We start from the raw sequence: 16,719 nt of genomic DNA, 5'->3' as shown, positions 1-16,719 counted from the left end.
TACTGTGCTGGTTTTCCACATTGCCTTACAAGCATGGCTTCAACAACTGTGGTGGTGGATGAGCAACCAGGCAAGCCTGGGTTTGATTGGCTTGACTCAGCTCAGTAGTGTGAAAAGGATAATAGTGTATTGATGTTTCAGGCCCTTGGTGGCTGGGCTCACCTGTGGGCAAAGCCTTCAGCCAGAGTGAGAACCCGCTCCAGGACCTCTGTCTGGGTCAGATTCCGCAGACCGTCCCTCCACAGCAGGTCAGAGTTCACGCTGAGGACAGACAGCACCTGCAGCACCTGAGGAAAGAGGGATGGAGAGGGAGAGAGAGAGTGAGAAAGAAAGAGAAGGAAAGGAGAGAAAAAGAGTAGGACTGAGCAGCACCACATCTGAGTATTAAAATACTCGATTCAAGGTTTGTATTCGATTACTAATAATTGAATACAAGTCATCGAAATTACTGGTTCAATCCCAGGCTGTGTCGTGACCGGGAGTCCCATAGAGCGGCGCACAATTGGCCCAGCGTCGTCCGGGTTTGGCCGGGGTAGGCCGCCACTGTAAATAAGAATTTGTTCTTAACTGACTTGACTAGTTAAATAAAATAAATAGAGGTGAAGTGAGAGCAGGATTTTTTCCTGACTAATGTCTAGTCTTGAACATGAACTACTGGGTCCTAGCTTCAGGCCCACAGCTCTGGTGTCTGTCCTGTGTGAGTTGGCACTCTGCCCTGGAGATATTTTTACCCCTCTGGACGTTCAGATCCTCCCAGCTAACCCAAACCACGGGCACACAGCTGACACACACACACACACACACACATCCTGTACCTCTGTGTGTCTCTGGCTTTCATCCCTTTCGCTCACTCTCTGCCTCATCGCTAGATCTGTCAACCCGTCTGTCCTTCTCTCCCTTTCCCCTTATCCACTTTCCAGGACCTGACTACATCTACCTTCCTCCAGTCCCACCTCAACCTGAGGGATCAGCCGAGCGAGTCGAGGGAGGAAAGAGTTGTTTTCCCTCAGAAACCCCAACACCTGTTGACATTCCTCCTGCATATTTCTTTGATGATCATTTATTTTTAAAGCATGGAGCTGTTATTGAAGCTTTAAAACAATCCCTGTATGGGATTAGAGGGATAGCAGTGAGAGTGGGTGTCAGTCTGGACGGGACGTGAGCAGGTTCTACGGCTTCTGTGTCCCTCAGCTTGTGACAGTGCTGCCGTCTCAGACAAATATTAAAGTAGTACGATTTTTAGCCTCTGGTCTCTCTGCTGTTCCATGGCTTTTCATTTTTACTACCCCCTTTGATGGGTTCCTGTCTCACCATGCAATGAAATCACACACTCCTAAAACACACACACAACAACAGACAAGCTCACAACCTCCCTGACACACACAAACACACACCAGGGATGTGCACGGTTATTTGAATATCTGAACAGACGTTAGTGTGAGTACTTGTGTTCATTTTTATGTTTATTATTTTTAATTTGACCCTGTTTTTCTCCCAAATGCAGGTCTGATCTCATCTCATCGCTGCAAATCCACAACGGGCTAAGGAGAGGCGAAGGTCGAGTCATGCGTTCTACGAAACATGATCCGCCTAACCGCGCTTCTTAACATCCACCCGCTTAACCCGGAAGCCAGCTGCACCAACGTGTCAGAGGAAACACCGTTCAGCTGACGACCAAAGTCAGCCTGCAGGAACCCGGCCCGCCACAAGGAGTCGCTAGAGCGCGATGAGCCAACTAAGGCCCCTCCGGCCAAACCCTCCCCTAACCCGGACGACACTGGGCCAATTGTGGGCCGCTTTTTTGCGACTCCCAGTCATGACACAGCCTGGGATTGAACCTGGGTCTGTAGTGGGGCCTCAAGCACTGCGATGCAGTGCCACTCGGGAGGCCCTTTATAGGCCTATTTTAACACTGAAACGGCTTTTTCTAAATGAAATGAAAATATCCATGTGACACTGATACATACAGTGGGGCAAAAAAGTATTTAGTCAGCCACCAATTGTGCAAGTTCTCCCACTTAAAGATGACAGAGGCTTGTAATTTTCATCATAGGTACACTTCAACTATGACAGACAAAATGAGAAAAAAAAATCCAGAAAATCACATTGTAGGATTTTTAATGAATTTATTTGCAAATTATGGTGGAAAATAAGTATTTGGTCACCTACAAACAAGCAAGATTTCTGGCTCTCACAGACCTGTAACTTCTTCTTTAAGAGGCTCCTCTGTCCACCACTCGTTACCTGTATTAATGGCACCTGTTTGAACTTGTTATCAGTATAAAAGACACCTGTCCACAACCTCAAACAGTCACATTCCGAACTCCACTATGGCCAAGACCAAAGAGCTGTCAAAGGACACCAGAAACAAAATTGTAGACCTGCACCAGGCTGGGAAGACTGAATCTGCAATAGGTAAGCAGCTTGGTTTGAAGAAATCAACTGTGGGAGCAATTATTAGGAAATGGAAGACATACAAGATCACTGATAATCTCCCTCGATCTGGGGCTCCACGCAAGATCTCACCACGTGGGGTCAAAATGATCTCAAAAATCCCAGAACCACACGGGGGGACCTAGTGAATGACCTGCAGAGCGCTGGGACCAAAGTAACAAAGCCTACCATCAGTAACACACTACGCCGCCAGGGACTCAAATCCTGCAGTGCCAGACGTGTCCCCCTGCTTCAGCCAGTACATGTCCAGGCCCGTCTGAAGTTTGCTAGAGAGCATTTGGATGATCCAGAAGAAGATGAAACCAAAATAGAACTTTTTGGTAAACACCCAACTCGTCGTGTTTGGAGGACAAAGAATGCTGAGTTGCATCCAAAGAACACCATACCTACTGTGAAGCATGGGGGTGGAAACATCATGCTTTGGGGCTGTTTTTCTGCAAAGGGACCAAGACAACTGATACATGTAAAGGAAAGAATGAATGGGGCCATGTATCGTGAGATTTTGAGTGAAAACCTCCTTCCATCAGCAAGGGAATTGAAGATGAAAGGTGGCTGACAATGATCCCAAACACACCGCCCCACATCACCCTCGCGCAGCAGCAGTAAAAGTAACTGAACATGTATTTTGAAGATCCAGATATGCGATTTCGAAAAGTGGAATTATTTCAAGCCCCCACACACACACACCTTACTCAGCAAATAGCCGTTCCGTCTGAAACTTTTAAAGCACTCTAAAGCTGTAAAGTGAGAGACTGGGCTGAGGAGGATTGCAGGTCAGTCTCACAGGAAGCGGAATGCCCTGCTCCCGCTCTTTTAAAGGCCAACAGATCCAACCCACAGAGGAAGTCAGGCCCAAACGCAGTGTTTCCTTCCAGAATGCTTTACTGGAGCAGAGGGCTAGCCATGGAAACGGTGTCCTTGGCGCGGAGAGATGCGGCTTAACGGACCGGCTGCTTAAACATTAACGGCTGGGCAATAAAACAGCTTTCAATGAAACACACACATGCGAGCACGCACACACCATTCCCAGTAGTGACAAGTCCTGTCAACTCTTACACGGCTTAATGATAAAAATGGCAGGGCAAAGATTTGGGTAATGGATGGCTGTCCAGTGTTCATGAGGAATTGAAATATGATTCTAGCTGGGATAAACAGGCTGCCTTTTCACTTAAACCTCCACCGTGGTGCAGGAGGTGCTGCCTGGTGGAGGAGTGGAAAGTTACCAAACCTCAGAGGGACCGAGAAGGGAGGGAGAGGTTCTCTTGGCGTAGCCATATGGCGCTTGAAGACTCTCACGCAATAATAAGGAAAACAGATTTCTACATGTAATTGATTTGTTATAATTGTCTTGAGTTTGTCACTGGGGAGAGGGAGGTTGAACACAATTGAGATGGGTGGAGTTGTAGGTTTGATTCCCCCCCACGGGCTTCATAAAACACCAGCTACATGACCAACTACCAAATAACCATCAACATGGCCCTGGAGTTTATGCTTAAAACATGACCAGACATGAGGGAAAAACTCTGGTCCTAGTGGCCCTCCCCATGGTGTCTTACCTTGGCCAGAGACTGAGGGTGGGCCTCATGCAGGGCCAGGGTAGTGAGGTTTGAGATTATGGTCTCCTGGGGCCAGTGAGAGCTTCTCTCCCCCTCCCCCTTCTCTTCATCCCTCTCTCTTTCCAGCCTCTTCAGGACCTCTCCCAGGGCCAGCTCACGGACTTCGTAGTGCGGGCACTGCAGCAGACACCCCAGGAGCAGGGGTCCTCGCGATGTGTTGCCATCCTCCTCCATGCCCCACAGCAGTGGGCTCTCCACGCTGGCGCTGAGTGCCAGGCGTGCCAGGCTGAGGAGATACTGGGTGGTGCCGGGGGGGCCACACACAGCAGAGGGGCCTCCAGGGGTCACCAGCTCAGAGGCCATCAGGAGTGCCAGCGTTTCCTCACGCAACTCCTTTAGCTCGGAGTCTAAGGAGAGACGGAAAACAGTTAGAGAACATTTGCATGCACACAAAGACACACACACACACACTTGAGGGAGGTGCTGCCAACCCTCTGGGGTGTACAGGTGACGGATGTACCGCCTCTGTTGTACTCTGTTGGACTGGCTCCTCATTGTGCCAGTCACTTCACACCTCCACACTCAGTCTGTCTGTTCTGTCTTGGCTCCATTGGTTGACAGACGTACAATGACCACACACGTACCCACACCAGTTCTCCCTGAAGCACAGCTTTACCGCGCTACCAGGAAGTTTTTTGGTAACCAAATATCTTTCTGTAGCTCTATCCCCAACCCCCTCCCCTGCTACAATGCTCCAAGATCCAAGACATCTTCACAGGGCCTCCTTTCACAGCCAGCTTAATATTAACCCACACACCACCTCCCTCCACCCCCCAGAAAGAAAAAGTGCAACTCAACCTGGCCCCCTTCGAGCGCCACTCAACATGAGCCAGACAAAAAGGAAGGGAAATGCTGCATTCCCCGGGGACGGTCTAGGGTTACTGCGGAGATGGGCCGGGTTACCGTGGAACGAGATCCTCAAAGAGTCCGGCGGCCACATGAGCGGCCCGTAATGGCCATAATGGGAGGACAGGAATGACAACGGGACGAGAGAGAGAAGGGACCGGTGGGATGAGGATGACTGGAGACAAATGGGAGCTTGTCACACAGAGAGAGAGAGAGAGAGAGAGAGAGAGAGAGAGCGAGCGCACGAGCGAGAGAGCGAGAGAGAGAGAGCGCACGAGCGAGAAGAGCAGCCTGTCTGCATTTGGGGGAAGGACACTGCAACCCTATCTGGGTTGTCAGGCCTTTCCTCTCCAGTTAGACCCCATGTAGAAGTATCCACACGTGCACAAACACTCAATCTAGATCGTACACAACTCCACCGTACCAGTGTTCCACAACTCCAGAGGCCGGCCGGAGCAGCAGGGTAACGGCAACAACCCAAACAGAGCTGGAGGGAAGTGAATCAAGTCAAACAGGGAGCAGCCCAAACTCCTGACTTCCCTTTCAACTAGGCCAGGAAACTGATGTTAGGGAGAGGGGGAGAGAAATAGTGAGAGAGGGAAAACATAATTAGGCTGAGAGCAGAGCTGTTTTTATAATGGCATTCATCAAAATAGCTGAGTCTCTTGGGGGGGGCACAGCCGGGATTCAGTGAGGAAATTAAAGGCGGTCCACCACAAACTGGCTGTGTGTGTGTGTGGACACTGGATGCCAAATGCCAGTATCTCTGTGTGTGTGTGTGTGGACACTGGATGCCAAAGGCCAGTATCTCAAATCAAATCCAATTTTATTTGTCACATACACATGGTTAGCAGATGTTAATGCGAGTGTAGCGAAATGCTTGTGCTTCTAGTTCCGACAATGCAGTAATAACCAACAAGTAATCTAACTAACAATTCCAAAACTACTGTCTTGTACACAGTGTAGGGGGATAAAGAATATGTACATACGGATATATGAATGAGTGATGGTACAGAGCAGCATAGGCAAGATACAGTAGATTGTATCGAGTACAGTATATACATATGAGATGAGTATGTAAACAAAGTGGCATAGTTAAAGTGGCTAGTGATACATGTATTACATAAGAATACAGTCGATGATATAGAGTACAGTATATACATATGCATATGAGATGAATAATGTAGGGTAAGTAACATTATATAAGGTAGCATTGTTTAAAGTGGCTAGTGATATATTTACATCATTTCCCATCAATTCCCATTATTAAAGTGGCTGGAGTTGAGTCAGTGTCAGTGTGTTGGCAGCAGCCACTCAATGTTAGTGGTGGCTGTTTAACAGTCTGATGGCCTTGAGATAGAAGCTGTTTTTCAGTCTCTCGGTCCCAGCTTTGATGCACCTGTACTGACCTCGCCTTCTGGATGATAGCGGGGTGAACAGGCAGTGGCTCGGGTGGTTGATGTCCTTGATGATCTTTATGGCCTTTCTGTAACATCGGGTGGTGTAGGTGTCCTGGAGGGCAGGTAGTTTGCCCCCGGTGATGCGTTGTGCAGACCTCACTACCCTCTGGAGAGCCTTACGGTTGAGGGCGGAGCAGTTGCCGTACCAGGCGGTGATACAGCCCGCCAGGATGCTCTCGATTGTGCATCTGTAGAAGTTTGTGAGTGCTTTTGGTGACAAGCCGAAATTCTTCAGCCTCCTGAGGTTGAAGAGGCGCTGCTGCGCCTTCTTCACAATGCTGTCTGTGTGAGTGGACCAATTCAGTTTGTCTGTGATGTGTATGCCGAGGAACTTAAAACTTGCTACCCTCTCCACTACTGTTCCATCGATGTGGATAGGGGGGTGTTCCCTCTGCTGTTTCCTGAAGTCCACAATCATCTCCTTAGGTTTGTTGACGTTGAGTGTGAGGTTATTTTCCTGACACCACACACCGAGGGCCCTCACCTCCTCCCTGTAGGCCGTCTCGTCGTTGTTGGTAATCAAGCCTACCACTGTTGTGTCGTCCGCAAACTTGATGATTGAGTTGGAGGCGTGCGTGGCCACGCAGTCGTGGGTGAACAGGGAGTACAGGAGAGGGCTCAGAACGCACCCTTGTGGGGCCCCAGTGTTGAGGATCAGCGGGGAGGAGATGTTGTTGCCTACCCTCACCACCTGGGGGCGGCCCGTCAGGAAGTCCAGTACCCAGTTGCACAGGGCGGGGTCGAGACCCAGGGTCTCGAGCTTGATGACGAGCTTGGAGGGTACTATGGTGTTGAATGCCGAGCTGTAGTCAATGAACAGCATTCTCACATAGGTATGCCTCTTGTCCAGATGGGTTAGGGCAGTGTGCAGTGTGGTTGAGATTGCATCGTCTGTGGACCTATTTGGGCGGTAAGCAAATTGGAGTGGGTCTAGGGTGTCAGGTAGGGTGGAGGTGATATGGTCCTTGACTAGTCTCTCAAAGCACTTCATGATGACGGAAGTGAGTGCTACGGGGCGGTAGTCGTTTAGCTCAGTTACCTTAGCTTTCTTGGGAACAGGAACAATGGTGGCCCTCTTGAAGTATGTGGGAACAGCAGACTGGTATAGGGATTGATTGAATATGTCCGTAAACACACCGGCCAGCTGGTCTGCGCATGCTCTGAGGGCGCGGCTTGGGATGCCGTCTGGGCCTGCAGCCTTGCAAGGGTTAACACGTTTAAATGTCTTACTCACCTCGGCTGCAGTGAAGGAGAGACCGCATGTTTTCGTTGCAGGCCGTGTCAGTGGCACTGTATTTTCCTCAAAGCGGGCAAAAAAGTGATTTAGTCTGCCTGGGAGCAAGACATCCTGGTCCGTGACTGGGCTGGATTTCTTCCTGTAGTCCGTGATTGACTGTAGACCCTGCCACATGCCTCGTGTCTGAGCCGTTGAATTGAGATTCTACTTTGTCTCTGTACTGACGCTTAGCTTGTTTGATAGCCTTGCGGAGGGAATAGCTGCACTGTTTGTATTCGGTCATGTTACCAGACACCTTGCCCTGATTAAAAGCAGTGGTTCGCGCTTTCAGTTTCACGCGAATGCTGCCATCAATCCACGGTTTCTGGTTAGGGAATGTTTTAATCGTTGCTATGGGAACGACATCTTCAACGCATGTTCTAATGAACTCGCACACCGAATCAGCGTATTCGTCAATATTGTTATCTGACGCAATACGAAACATGTCCCAGTCCACGTGATGGAAGCAGTCTTGGAATGTGGCGTCAGCTTGGTCGGACCAGCGTTGGACTGACCTCAGCGTGGGAGCCTCGTTTTAGTTTCTGTCTGTAGGCAGGGATCAACAAAATGGAGTCGTGGTCAGCTTTTCCGAAAGGGGGGCGGGGCAGGGCCTTATATGCGTCGCGGAAGTTAGAGTAACAATGATCCAAAGTTTTACCACCCCTGGTTGCGCAATCGATATGCTGATAAAATTTAGGGAGTCTTGTTTTCAGATTAGCCTTGTTAAAATCCCCAGCTACAATGAATGCAGCCTCCGGATAAATGGTTTCCAGTTTGCAAAGAGTTAAATAAAGTTAGTTCAGAGCCATCGATGTGTCTGCTTGGGGGGGATATATACAGCTGTGATTATAATCAAAGAGAATTCTCTTGGTAGATAGATAATGCGGTCTACATTTGATTGTGAGGAATTCTAAAATCAGGTGAACAGAAGGATTTGAGTTCCTGTATGTTTCTTTCATCACACCATGTCACGTTAGCCATAAGGCATGCGCCCCCGCCCCTCTTCTTACCAGAAAGATGTTTGTTTCTGTCTGCGTGATGCGTGGAGAAACCCGTTGGCTGCACCGCCTCGGATAGCGTCTCTCCAGTGAGCCATGTTTCCGTGAAGCAAAGAACGTTACAGTCTCTGATGTCCCTCTGGAATGCTACCCTTGCTCGGATTTCATCAACCTTGTTGTCAAGAGACTGGACATTGGCAAGAAGAATGCTAGGGAGTGGTGCACGGTGTGCCCGTCTCCGGAGTCTGACCAGAAGACCGCATCGTTTCCCTCTTTTTCGGAGTCGTTTTTTTGGGTCGCTGCATGGGATCCACTCCGTTGTCCTGTTTGTAAGGCAGAACACAGGATCCGCGTCGCGAAAAACAGATTCTTGGTCGTACTGATGGTGAGTTGACGCTGATCTTATATTCAGTAGTTCTTCTCGACTGTATGTAATGAAACCTAAGATGACCTGGGGTACTAATGTAAGAAATAACACGTAAAAAAACAAAAAACTGCATAGTTCCCTAGGAACGCGAAGCGAGGCGGCCATCTCTGTCGGCGCCGGAAGTACTCGCACAAACTGGACAGGCTATTGAGTCATTTTTGAGTCGACTGTCGTACTGTGGTTTTTCTGTATGACCGACTGTGTTTCCTCTGACTGCTGTCTGGTCATGTGTCAAGTCGTTAGAAAGACAAGCGCACACACACTGAGATACTGGCCTTTGGCATCCAGTGTCCACACACACACACACACACACACAGAGATGTGTGTGTGGACACTGGATGCCAAAGGCCAGTATCTCTGTGTGTGTGTGTGTGTGTGTGTGTGGACACTGGATGCCAAAGGCCAGTATCTGTGTGTGTGTGTGGACACTGGATGCCAAAGGCCAGTATCGCTCTGTGTGTGTGTGGACACTGGATGCCAAAGGCCAGTATCTCTCTGTGTGTGTGTGGACACTGGATGCCAAAGGCCAGTATCTCTCTGTGTGTGTGTGTGTATGTGTGTGTGTGGACACTGGATGCCAAAGGCCAGTATCTCAGTGTGTGTGCGCGTGTCTTTCTAACGACTTGACACATGACCAGACAGCAGTCAGAGGAAACACAGTCGGTCATACAGAAAAACCACAGTACGACAGTCGACTCAAAACAGGCCCGGGGCACATTGACTGACCACTGGTTCTAAAATGACTCAATAGCCTGTCCAGTTTGGCAGTGGGTCTTACAAATACTAAAACATAACACAATATAACAGAAATATCCACGATACGCCAGGTCGCAATTGTAAATGAGAACTTGTTCTCAACTTGCCTACCTGGTTAAATAAAGGTGAAATATATATATTTTTTTAAACAACACCATTTTTCACAATAATGATTTTCCAGCAAAAACTTGCATTGACAAACCTGAAATACACTGAACGTGGAAATGCGAGAGTTTTTGAGAGCGAGTACGTGAAAGAATTATATCGGCACTATGTGGTGTGGGTCTACTCAAAACACGTCAAATATTTAAACAAAAATGAAACCACATTTGGTTTAAATAAACTTTGCCGGGGTAACACTGCACTGCTTTAAAACGTGTAAATATCCATCCGGTGTATTTAGATTAAAAGTAAACAAACTTCTCGCTGTGTAGACTTTCATAATCCAATCCAAGATGTATCGTAAACGCCCAGTCCAACTCACAAACCATTTCCTTTCGCTCCCTCTTAGAAAGTGTCTGTGTGAGAGCAAACTTGTGTGAGGCTTGGAGGTTATACGTGTTTGTTATGTTATGCACTGGGAAGGTATGTGTGTCAGAATAAATTATTGTGCTGGTGTGTGAATGTCTGTGTGAAATATATCCTGATATATGCAAGCCCACTATGTAAGAAAGAGGTGTGTGTGTGTGTGTGTGTGTGTGTGTACGTACTGCTGGAGTCATGGCCCGTGTTGACCCTGTCCAGGGTGTGTATATACATTAGAGCCTGGTTAAAACAAAGGGTAAGGGTAGAGTACTAAGGGTAGAGTACTGTGCTGACCCACTCAATACGTGTGTGTGTGTGTGTCTAGGTATGTCCGTACTTCAGTTTCTTGAGTTTACCAGTACACATTCACAGCTGGATTTTACATCATGCTCCCCCGTCATTACCCAAACTGTGAAAAACAAAACCCCAGACGGTGTGTGTGTGTGTCTGTGCTGCAGATGTGCTCTTTCCCATGATGGAGGAGCCTGTACAACCTGCTGGCATCACTCCCTCTAATTATCTTACAGGCCCTGGGTGGGTGGGTGTGTGTCGGAGCATGTTTTTGAGACTGTGCGTCTATGGGAATGTGTGTGTTGATGTTGATGATTTGTGTGTGTGATGGACACAACCCTTTCCAGAAAAGCCAAATCCTCTAGTAATACAAATACATGTGATTCAACACTAGGATCAGCTCCAGATGGTGCTAACGACTTTGAGTGTGTGTGTGTGTGTGTGTTTAACTGAGATCATTTAAGGTGGATTGAGTCAAGTGAATAACCCATCTGAGCGGTAAGGATAGTGCTGGCCATGGAGTCAGTGGGGTTGGATTTCAGAAACAGAGAGACAAAGAGCCAGAGCCAGAGAGATAGAGAGCTCCTACAGACGGAGACAGAGCCAGAGAGAGAGAGAGAGAGAGAGAGAGAGAGAGCTCCTACAGACGGAGACAGAGCCAGAGAGAGAGAGAGAGAGAGAGCTCCTACAGACGGAGACAGAGACAGAGCCAGAGAGAGAGAGAGAGAGAGAGAGAGCTCCTACAGACGGAGACAGAGCCAGAGAGAGAGAGAGAGAGAGAGAGCTCCTACAGACGGAGACAGAGCCAGAGAGAGAGAGAGCTCCTACAGACGGAGACAGAGAGACAGAGAGACAGAGAGAGAGAGAGAGACAGAGAGAGAGAGAGAGAGAGAGAGAGAGAGAAAGTTCCTACAGACAGAGCAAGAGAGAGCTCCTAACTCCAAAATGTGCTGCTGCTGTTTTTACTGGCTTGGTTGGAGCAGACGGGAGAGGTGGCGGGAGGGAGGGATCAACTGTGCCGCCGTCGAGAGCCCCCCCCACCCTCCTCCTTCACCCCTCAGAGATGTGTTGGTTACACAGCGATGTGACTGTCTGCAGGAACTGCCCAATACATTTCCAGTTCCTACTTTGTGGATGATGCCAGTAAAAGTGAAAAAGGATGATTTCTCATCATCCCATGCCCCTGGTAAATGGCACTAACTCTAACCCAACAACCCAACAAAATATCCCTCCAGGGGAGGTAGCTAATTAGGTATAGAAGGACAGAGGGATAGGGCAAAGTTGGGCTGAGAGGGGTTCAGAGGCTGCAGTGTATTTGTTATGTAAGGTTCCAGCGGCCAGGCTGAATGCAGACTTGTTTTAAAACAGCCGTAAACGTTTCCACTGGCCGGGACATGTGTTGAGCACATGGACCAAAAACACACACAACACCCCTCCTCCTTTAACTGGGTCACAGGCACAATCCCGCCATCTGTCAGAGGCTCGCCTTCGGTTTCACATTCTTCCTTTGTGGAGACCATGATCACGCAGACGAACACACACACACACGCACCCGCCCACTTCCCTAAATCACCCAGGCCACAAACCAACCAACAGTTCTGTGAATCGGTCAAAATGGAGGACAGTTGGACAGGCCATGCCAACACACGTCAGTTATTATCATTAAGAAAATGGAGAGGTCATGCTAAGTGATCGAAGTGAACTCTCCAGACCAGAGAGATAAGCCAGACGTTTATGGCATAACATTCACCAGGGTATAGAAATCACCTTCAGAAAAGGCTTGGCCGAAAATGTGTAAACCGCATTTTACCGCTATTTGTACTCCAGGGTTTTCTTTTGTCCACCTCAAACCAAAGTTGTTTCCATATCAAACCAACTCAAATGTGTTCCATGCCACACTTGGAAGGGTCACATTGAGTTGGCATCAAATGAGAGAAAACCGTTTGAAAAGGAGGCAACAGTAAAAACCTGGACTTGAAGCACTTCTCCATTTTCTCCATTGTCTTGCCTATCAGTTGTCTGTCTGGTTCACTTACCTCCAACAGGAGCAGCCAGGGGTCCACACACGGCCCCCAGCACGTCCACAAACACAGCTCGGGTCACTAAACACAGGTTCTGCCTGGAAACAGGAGGGAGATATTGAGGAGGAAGGGGATGGGCGAGAGGAAGGAGAGTTAGCACTGAGCATTGCGCTAGACGTGAGTCACTGTTATTTGGATAAAACATTCAAAATGGTTACTTTAAGCAAATTTTTTTTAGTAGTAGACGGGGTTCTGAAAGAGACGTTTCTTTTTTTCCTGAGTTTATCACTGAGTCCAGGCGCAATTTAGATTTTGGCCATTTAGATGGCAGCTGTGTGTGTGTATGTATGTGTATACATTATACATTATACATACGTACGTACGTATACACACACACACACACACACAGCTGCCATCTAAATGGCCAAAATCTAAATTGCGCCTGGACTCAGTGATAAACTCAGGAAAAAAAGAAACGTCTCTTTCAGAACCCCGTCTTTCAAAGATAATTTGTAAATTTCTGAAAACATCACAGATCTTTATTGTAAAGGGTTTAAACACTGTTTCCCATGCTTGTTCAATGAACCATAAACAATTAATGAACATGCACCTGTGGATCGGTCGTTAGGACACTAACAGCTTACAGATGGTAGGCAATAATGGTCACAATTATGAAAACTTAGGACACTAAAGAGGCCTTTCTACAGACTCTGAAAAACACCAAAATAAAGATGCCCAGGCTCCCTGCTCATCTGCGTGAACGTGCCTTAGGCATGCTGCAAGGAGGCATATGGACTGCAGATGTGGCCAGAGCAAAGAAATTGCAATGTCCGTACTGTGAGACGCCTAAGACAGCGCGACAGGTAGACAGGACAGCTGGTCGTCCTCACAGTGGCAAACCACGTGTAACACCTACACAGGATCGGTTCATCCGAACATCACACCTGTGGGGACAGGTACAGGATGGCAACAACTTCCCAAGTTACACCAGGAACACACAATCCCTCCATCAGTGCTCAGACTGTCCACAATAGACAGAGGCTGGATTGAGGGCTTGTAGGCCTGTTGTAAGGCAAGTCCTCACCAGACATCACCGGCAACAACGTCGCCTATGGGCACAAACCCACCGTTGCTGGACCAGACAGGACTGGTAAAAAGTGCTCTTCACTGACGTGTCGCGGTTTTGTCTAACCAGGGGTCAAAGTCGAATTCGCGTTTATCGTCGAAGGAATGAGCGTTACACCGAGGACTGTACTCTGGAGCGGGATTGATTTGGAGGTGGAGGGTCCGTCACGGTCTGGGACGGTGTGTCACAGCATCATCGGACTGAGCTTGTTGTCATTGCAGGCAATCTCAACGCTGGGCGTTACAGGGAAGAAATCCTCCTCCCTCATGTGGTACCCTTCCTGCAGGGTCATCCTGACATGACCCTCCAGCATGACAATGCCACCAGCCATACTGCTCGATCTGTGTGTGATTTCCTGCAAGACAGGAATGTCAGTGTTCTGCCATGGCCAGCGAAGAGCCCGGATCTCAATCCCATTGAGCACGTCTGGGAACTGTTGGATCGGCGGGTGAGGGCTAGGGCCATTCCCCCCAGAAATGTCCAGGATCTTGCAGGTGCCTTGGTGGAAGTGTGGGGTAACATCTCACAGCAAGAACTGACACATCTGATGCAGTCCATGAGGAGATGCACTTCAGTACTTAATGCGGCTGGTGGCCACCCCAGATACTGACTGTTACTTTTGATTTTGACACCCCCTTTGTTCAGGGACACATTATTCCATTTATGTTAGTCACATGTCTGTGGAACTTGTTCAGTTTATTTATCTGTTGTTGAATCTTATGTTCATACAAATATTTACACATGTTAAGTTTACTGAAAATAAACGCAGTTGACAGTGAGAGGACGTTTATTTTTTTCCTGAGTTTATAATGGCCTCTTGCATTTCAAAGATGATAAAAAAAAGAAAGCAAGTTGTTTTCTTTGTATTATCTTTAACCAGATCTAATGTGTTATATTCTCCTACATTCATTTCACATTTCCACAAACTTCAAAGTGTTTAACTTCAAATGCTATCAAGAATATGCATATCCTTGCTTCAGGTCCTGAGCTACAGACAGTTAGATTTGGGTATGTCATTTTAGGCGAAAACTGGAAAAAAGGGTATCCCTAAGAGGTTTTAATCGCTCAACACAGAATAGCCACATGTGCACTCCCTCAAATCGTTCTGAGAAAATATCCTTTCTATTTCATTCAGCTTTGTTCATTTGTATTCTTCATACTATAAAACAATATAAAATGAATGCCATGGAATTCTAAGGAAATCTTGTCTGCTAAATGAACTAGTGTAGCCCACAGCCATATGGCATAGCCAGATCAGGACCTAACATAAGGACAACTCAGAGTATGCTATTTTGTTCTTCTGAAATAGGAAACATGATATGAAGAAAATGTAGTCTGAGACCGGTCTATTGTGATGGTGTAGGCTATATTACATGGATTTATTCGACTTTTAAAAATGGAACATCAGCGGCTTGTTGGCTATATGTGGAAACCAGGAGATGCTAAATGTGTTTATGTTGATTAACAGTCAATTACGGTGAGACCGGCAGTTATTTGCTTGACAATCACCGGCTGATGAAACTTGGTGACCGCCACATCCCTATTCATGAAGATGAAAAATCCCAGGATAGAGGCGGTCACATGAGATGCCAAAGGGCCTACAGAGTCCCATCATCTCCATGGTGTGTGTGTAATATGTCAGTGAGTCACCAGACAGACTTCTGTAAATATACATGAACGTAACTATGTGTATGTACAACAGACACCAGAGCAGCTTGTGTGTGTGTGTGTATGTGAGAGAGAGAGAGAGAGAGACGGGGGGTGTATATGTGTGTGCTCGTCAAGCGTGTGACCACAGCGTTCGAACTTAGCGCTGCGAAAGCCCACAAGCGCGTGTGTGAGAACAAGGGGGACAGTGTGTGATGTTGACGTCACATTTTCATCACTCGGATATTAAACAAACACACACACACACACACACACACAGGAAGAGAAGAGTGAGGTTTAAGTGAGAACAGATTTGTAAAGGGATGAGCCTCATCCCAACCTGGCTGTTCCAGCACTGTGAAGCTGTATTTAAGATCCTGAAGTGTCAGGGTCTTGAGTGAGGCAGCGGTCAAAAGCACTGCACTGCAGTGCATTACTGGGGCACCACTGACGGGACCGGGAGCCCCCATAGGTCAGCAAACAATTGGCCCAGCACCACCCGCGGTAGGAGAGGGTTTGGCCCGTGGCTTTCCTCGGCTCATCATGCTTTTGCGACCCTTTGTGCCAGGATCGGGTGCCTGCAAGCTGACTCAGGTAGTCAGTCGAATGGTGTTTCCTCTAACACATTGGTACAGCTGACATCCGGGGTTAAGCGAGCAGTAAATACAAAGTAGGAGGCTAGGTGGGTCATGTTTCAGAGGACACGTGACTCGACCTTCGCCTCTCCCGAGCCCATTGAGGCGTTGCAGAGGAGAGCCAAGGGATCTAATTCAGGAAGATACGCTTGTGGCCATACCAAACTGAACACGCCTGTTCAGGGTCAGGCCTAGTAAAGCGTCAGATGTCAAGCAAAACAATGCACTCCATATGATCCTTAGGCATTAGTAATGGCCACATCCAGGTAACTGCCAAAAAAAAGCCAATACCTACAAAGTGTCTTCATAGGGTGTTGGGTCACCACAAGTTAGAACAGCTTCAATGCACCTTGGCATAGATTCTACACATGTCTGTAACTCTACTGGAGGGATGCAACACCATTCTTGCCTGAGAAATTCCATCATTTGGTGTTTTGATGGTGGTGGAAACCGTCGTCTCAGCCGCCACTCCAGAACCTCCCATAAGTGTTCAGTTGGGTTGAGATGCGGTGACAGACGGCCATGAAATACGGTTCACATTGTTTTCATGCTCATCAAACCATTCAGTTGCCGCTCATGCCCTTTGGACGGGGGCATTGTCATCCTATAAGGCCATAACCATGGTAGCCAAAATAATGGCA

The 16,719-nt window shown here is 47.9% G+C and overlaps 1 protein-coding gene across 3 annotated transcripts in view; it reads right to left on the bottom strand.

The window, feature by feature from the left end:
* LOC110527084 (THADA armadillo repeat containing) overlaps positions 1–16,719 on the bottom strand; it is a 104,435-nt gene that overhangs the window by 35,880 nt on the left and 51,836 nt on the right. For all 3 annotated transcript variants that reach the window (XR_016496608.1, XM_036982928.2, XM_090237492.1), the window contains 3 exons: positions 12,686–12,768; positions 4,011–4,417; positions 163–287 (listed from right to left, as the gene is read on the bottom strand). Coding sequence is in view for 2 of the 3 variants with exons in the window: in XM_036982928.2 (XP_036838823.2) it covers positions 163–287; positions 4,011–4,417; positions 12,686–12,768 (615 nt within the window). In the remaining variant the exon portion in view is untranslated. The remainder of the gene's footprint in view (positions 1–162; positions 288–4,010; positions 4,418–12,685; positions 12,769–16,719) is intronic.

This window comes from Oncorhynchus mykiss, chromosome 1, assembly GCF_057628025.1.
Source record: "Oncorhynchus mykiss isolate SJ-2025 chromosome 1, ASM5762802v1, whole genome shotgun sequence".
Lineage (NCBI taxonomy): Eukaryota > Metazoa > Chordata > Actinopteri > Salmoniformes > Salmonidae > Oncorhynchus > Oncorhynchus mykiss.
Note: the sequence above shows the minus strand (reverse complement) of the source record. Positions and strands in the feature narration are given on the sequence as shown.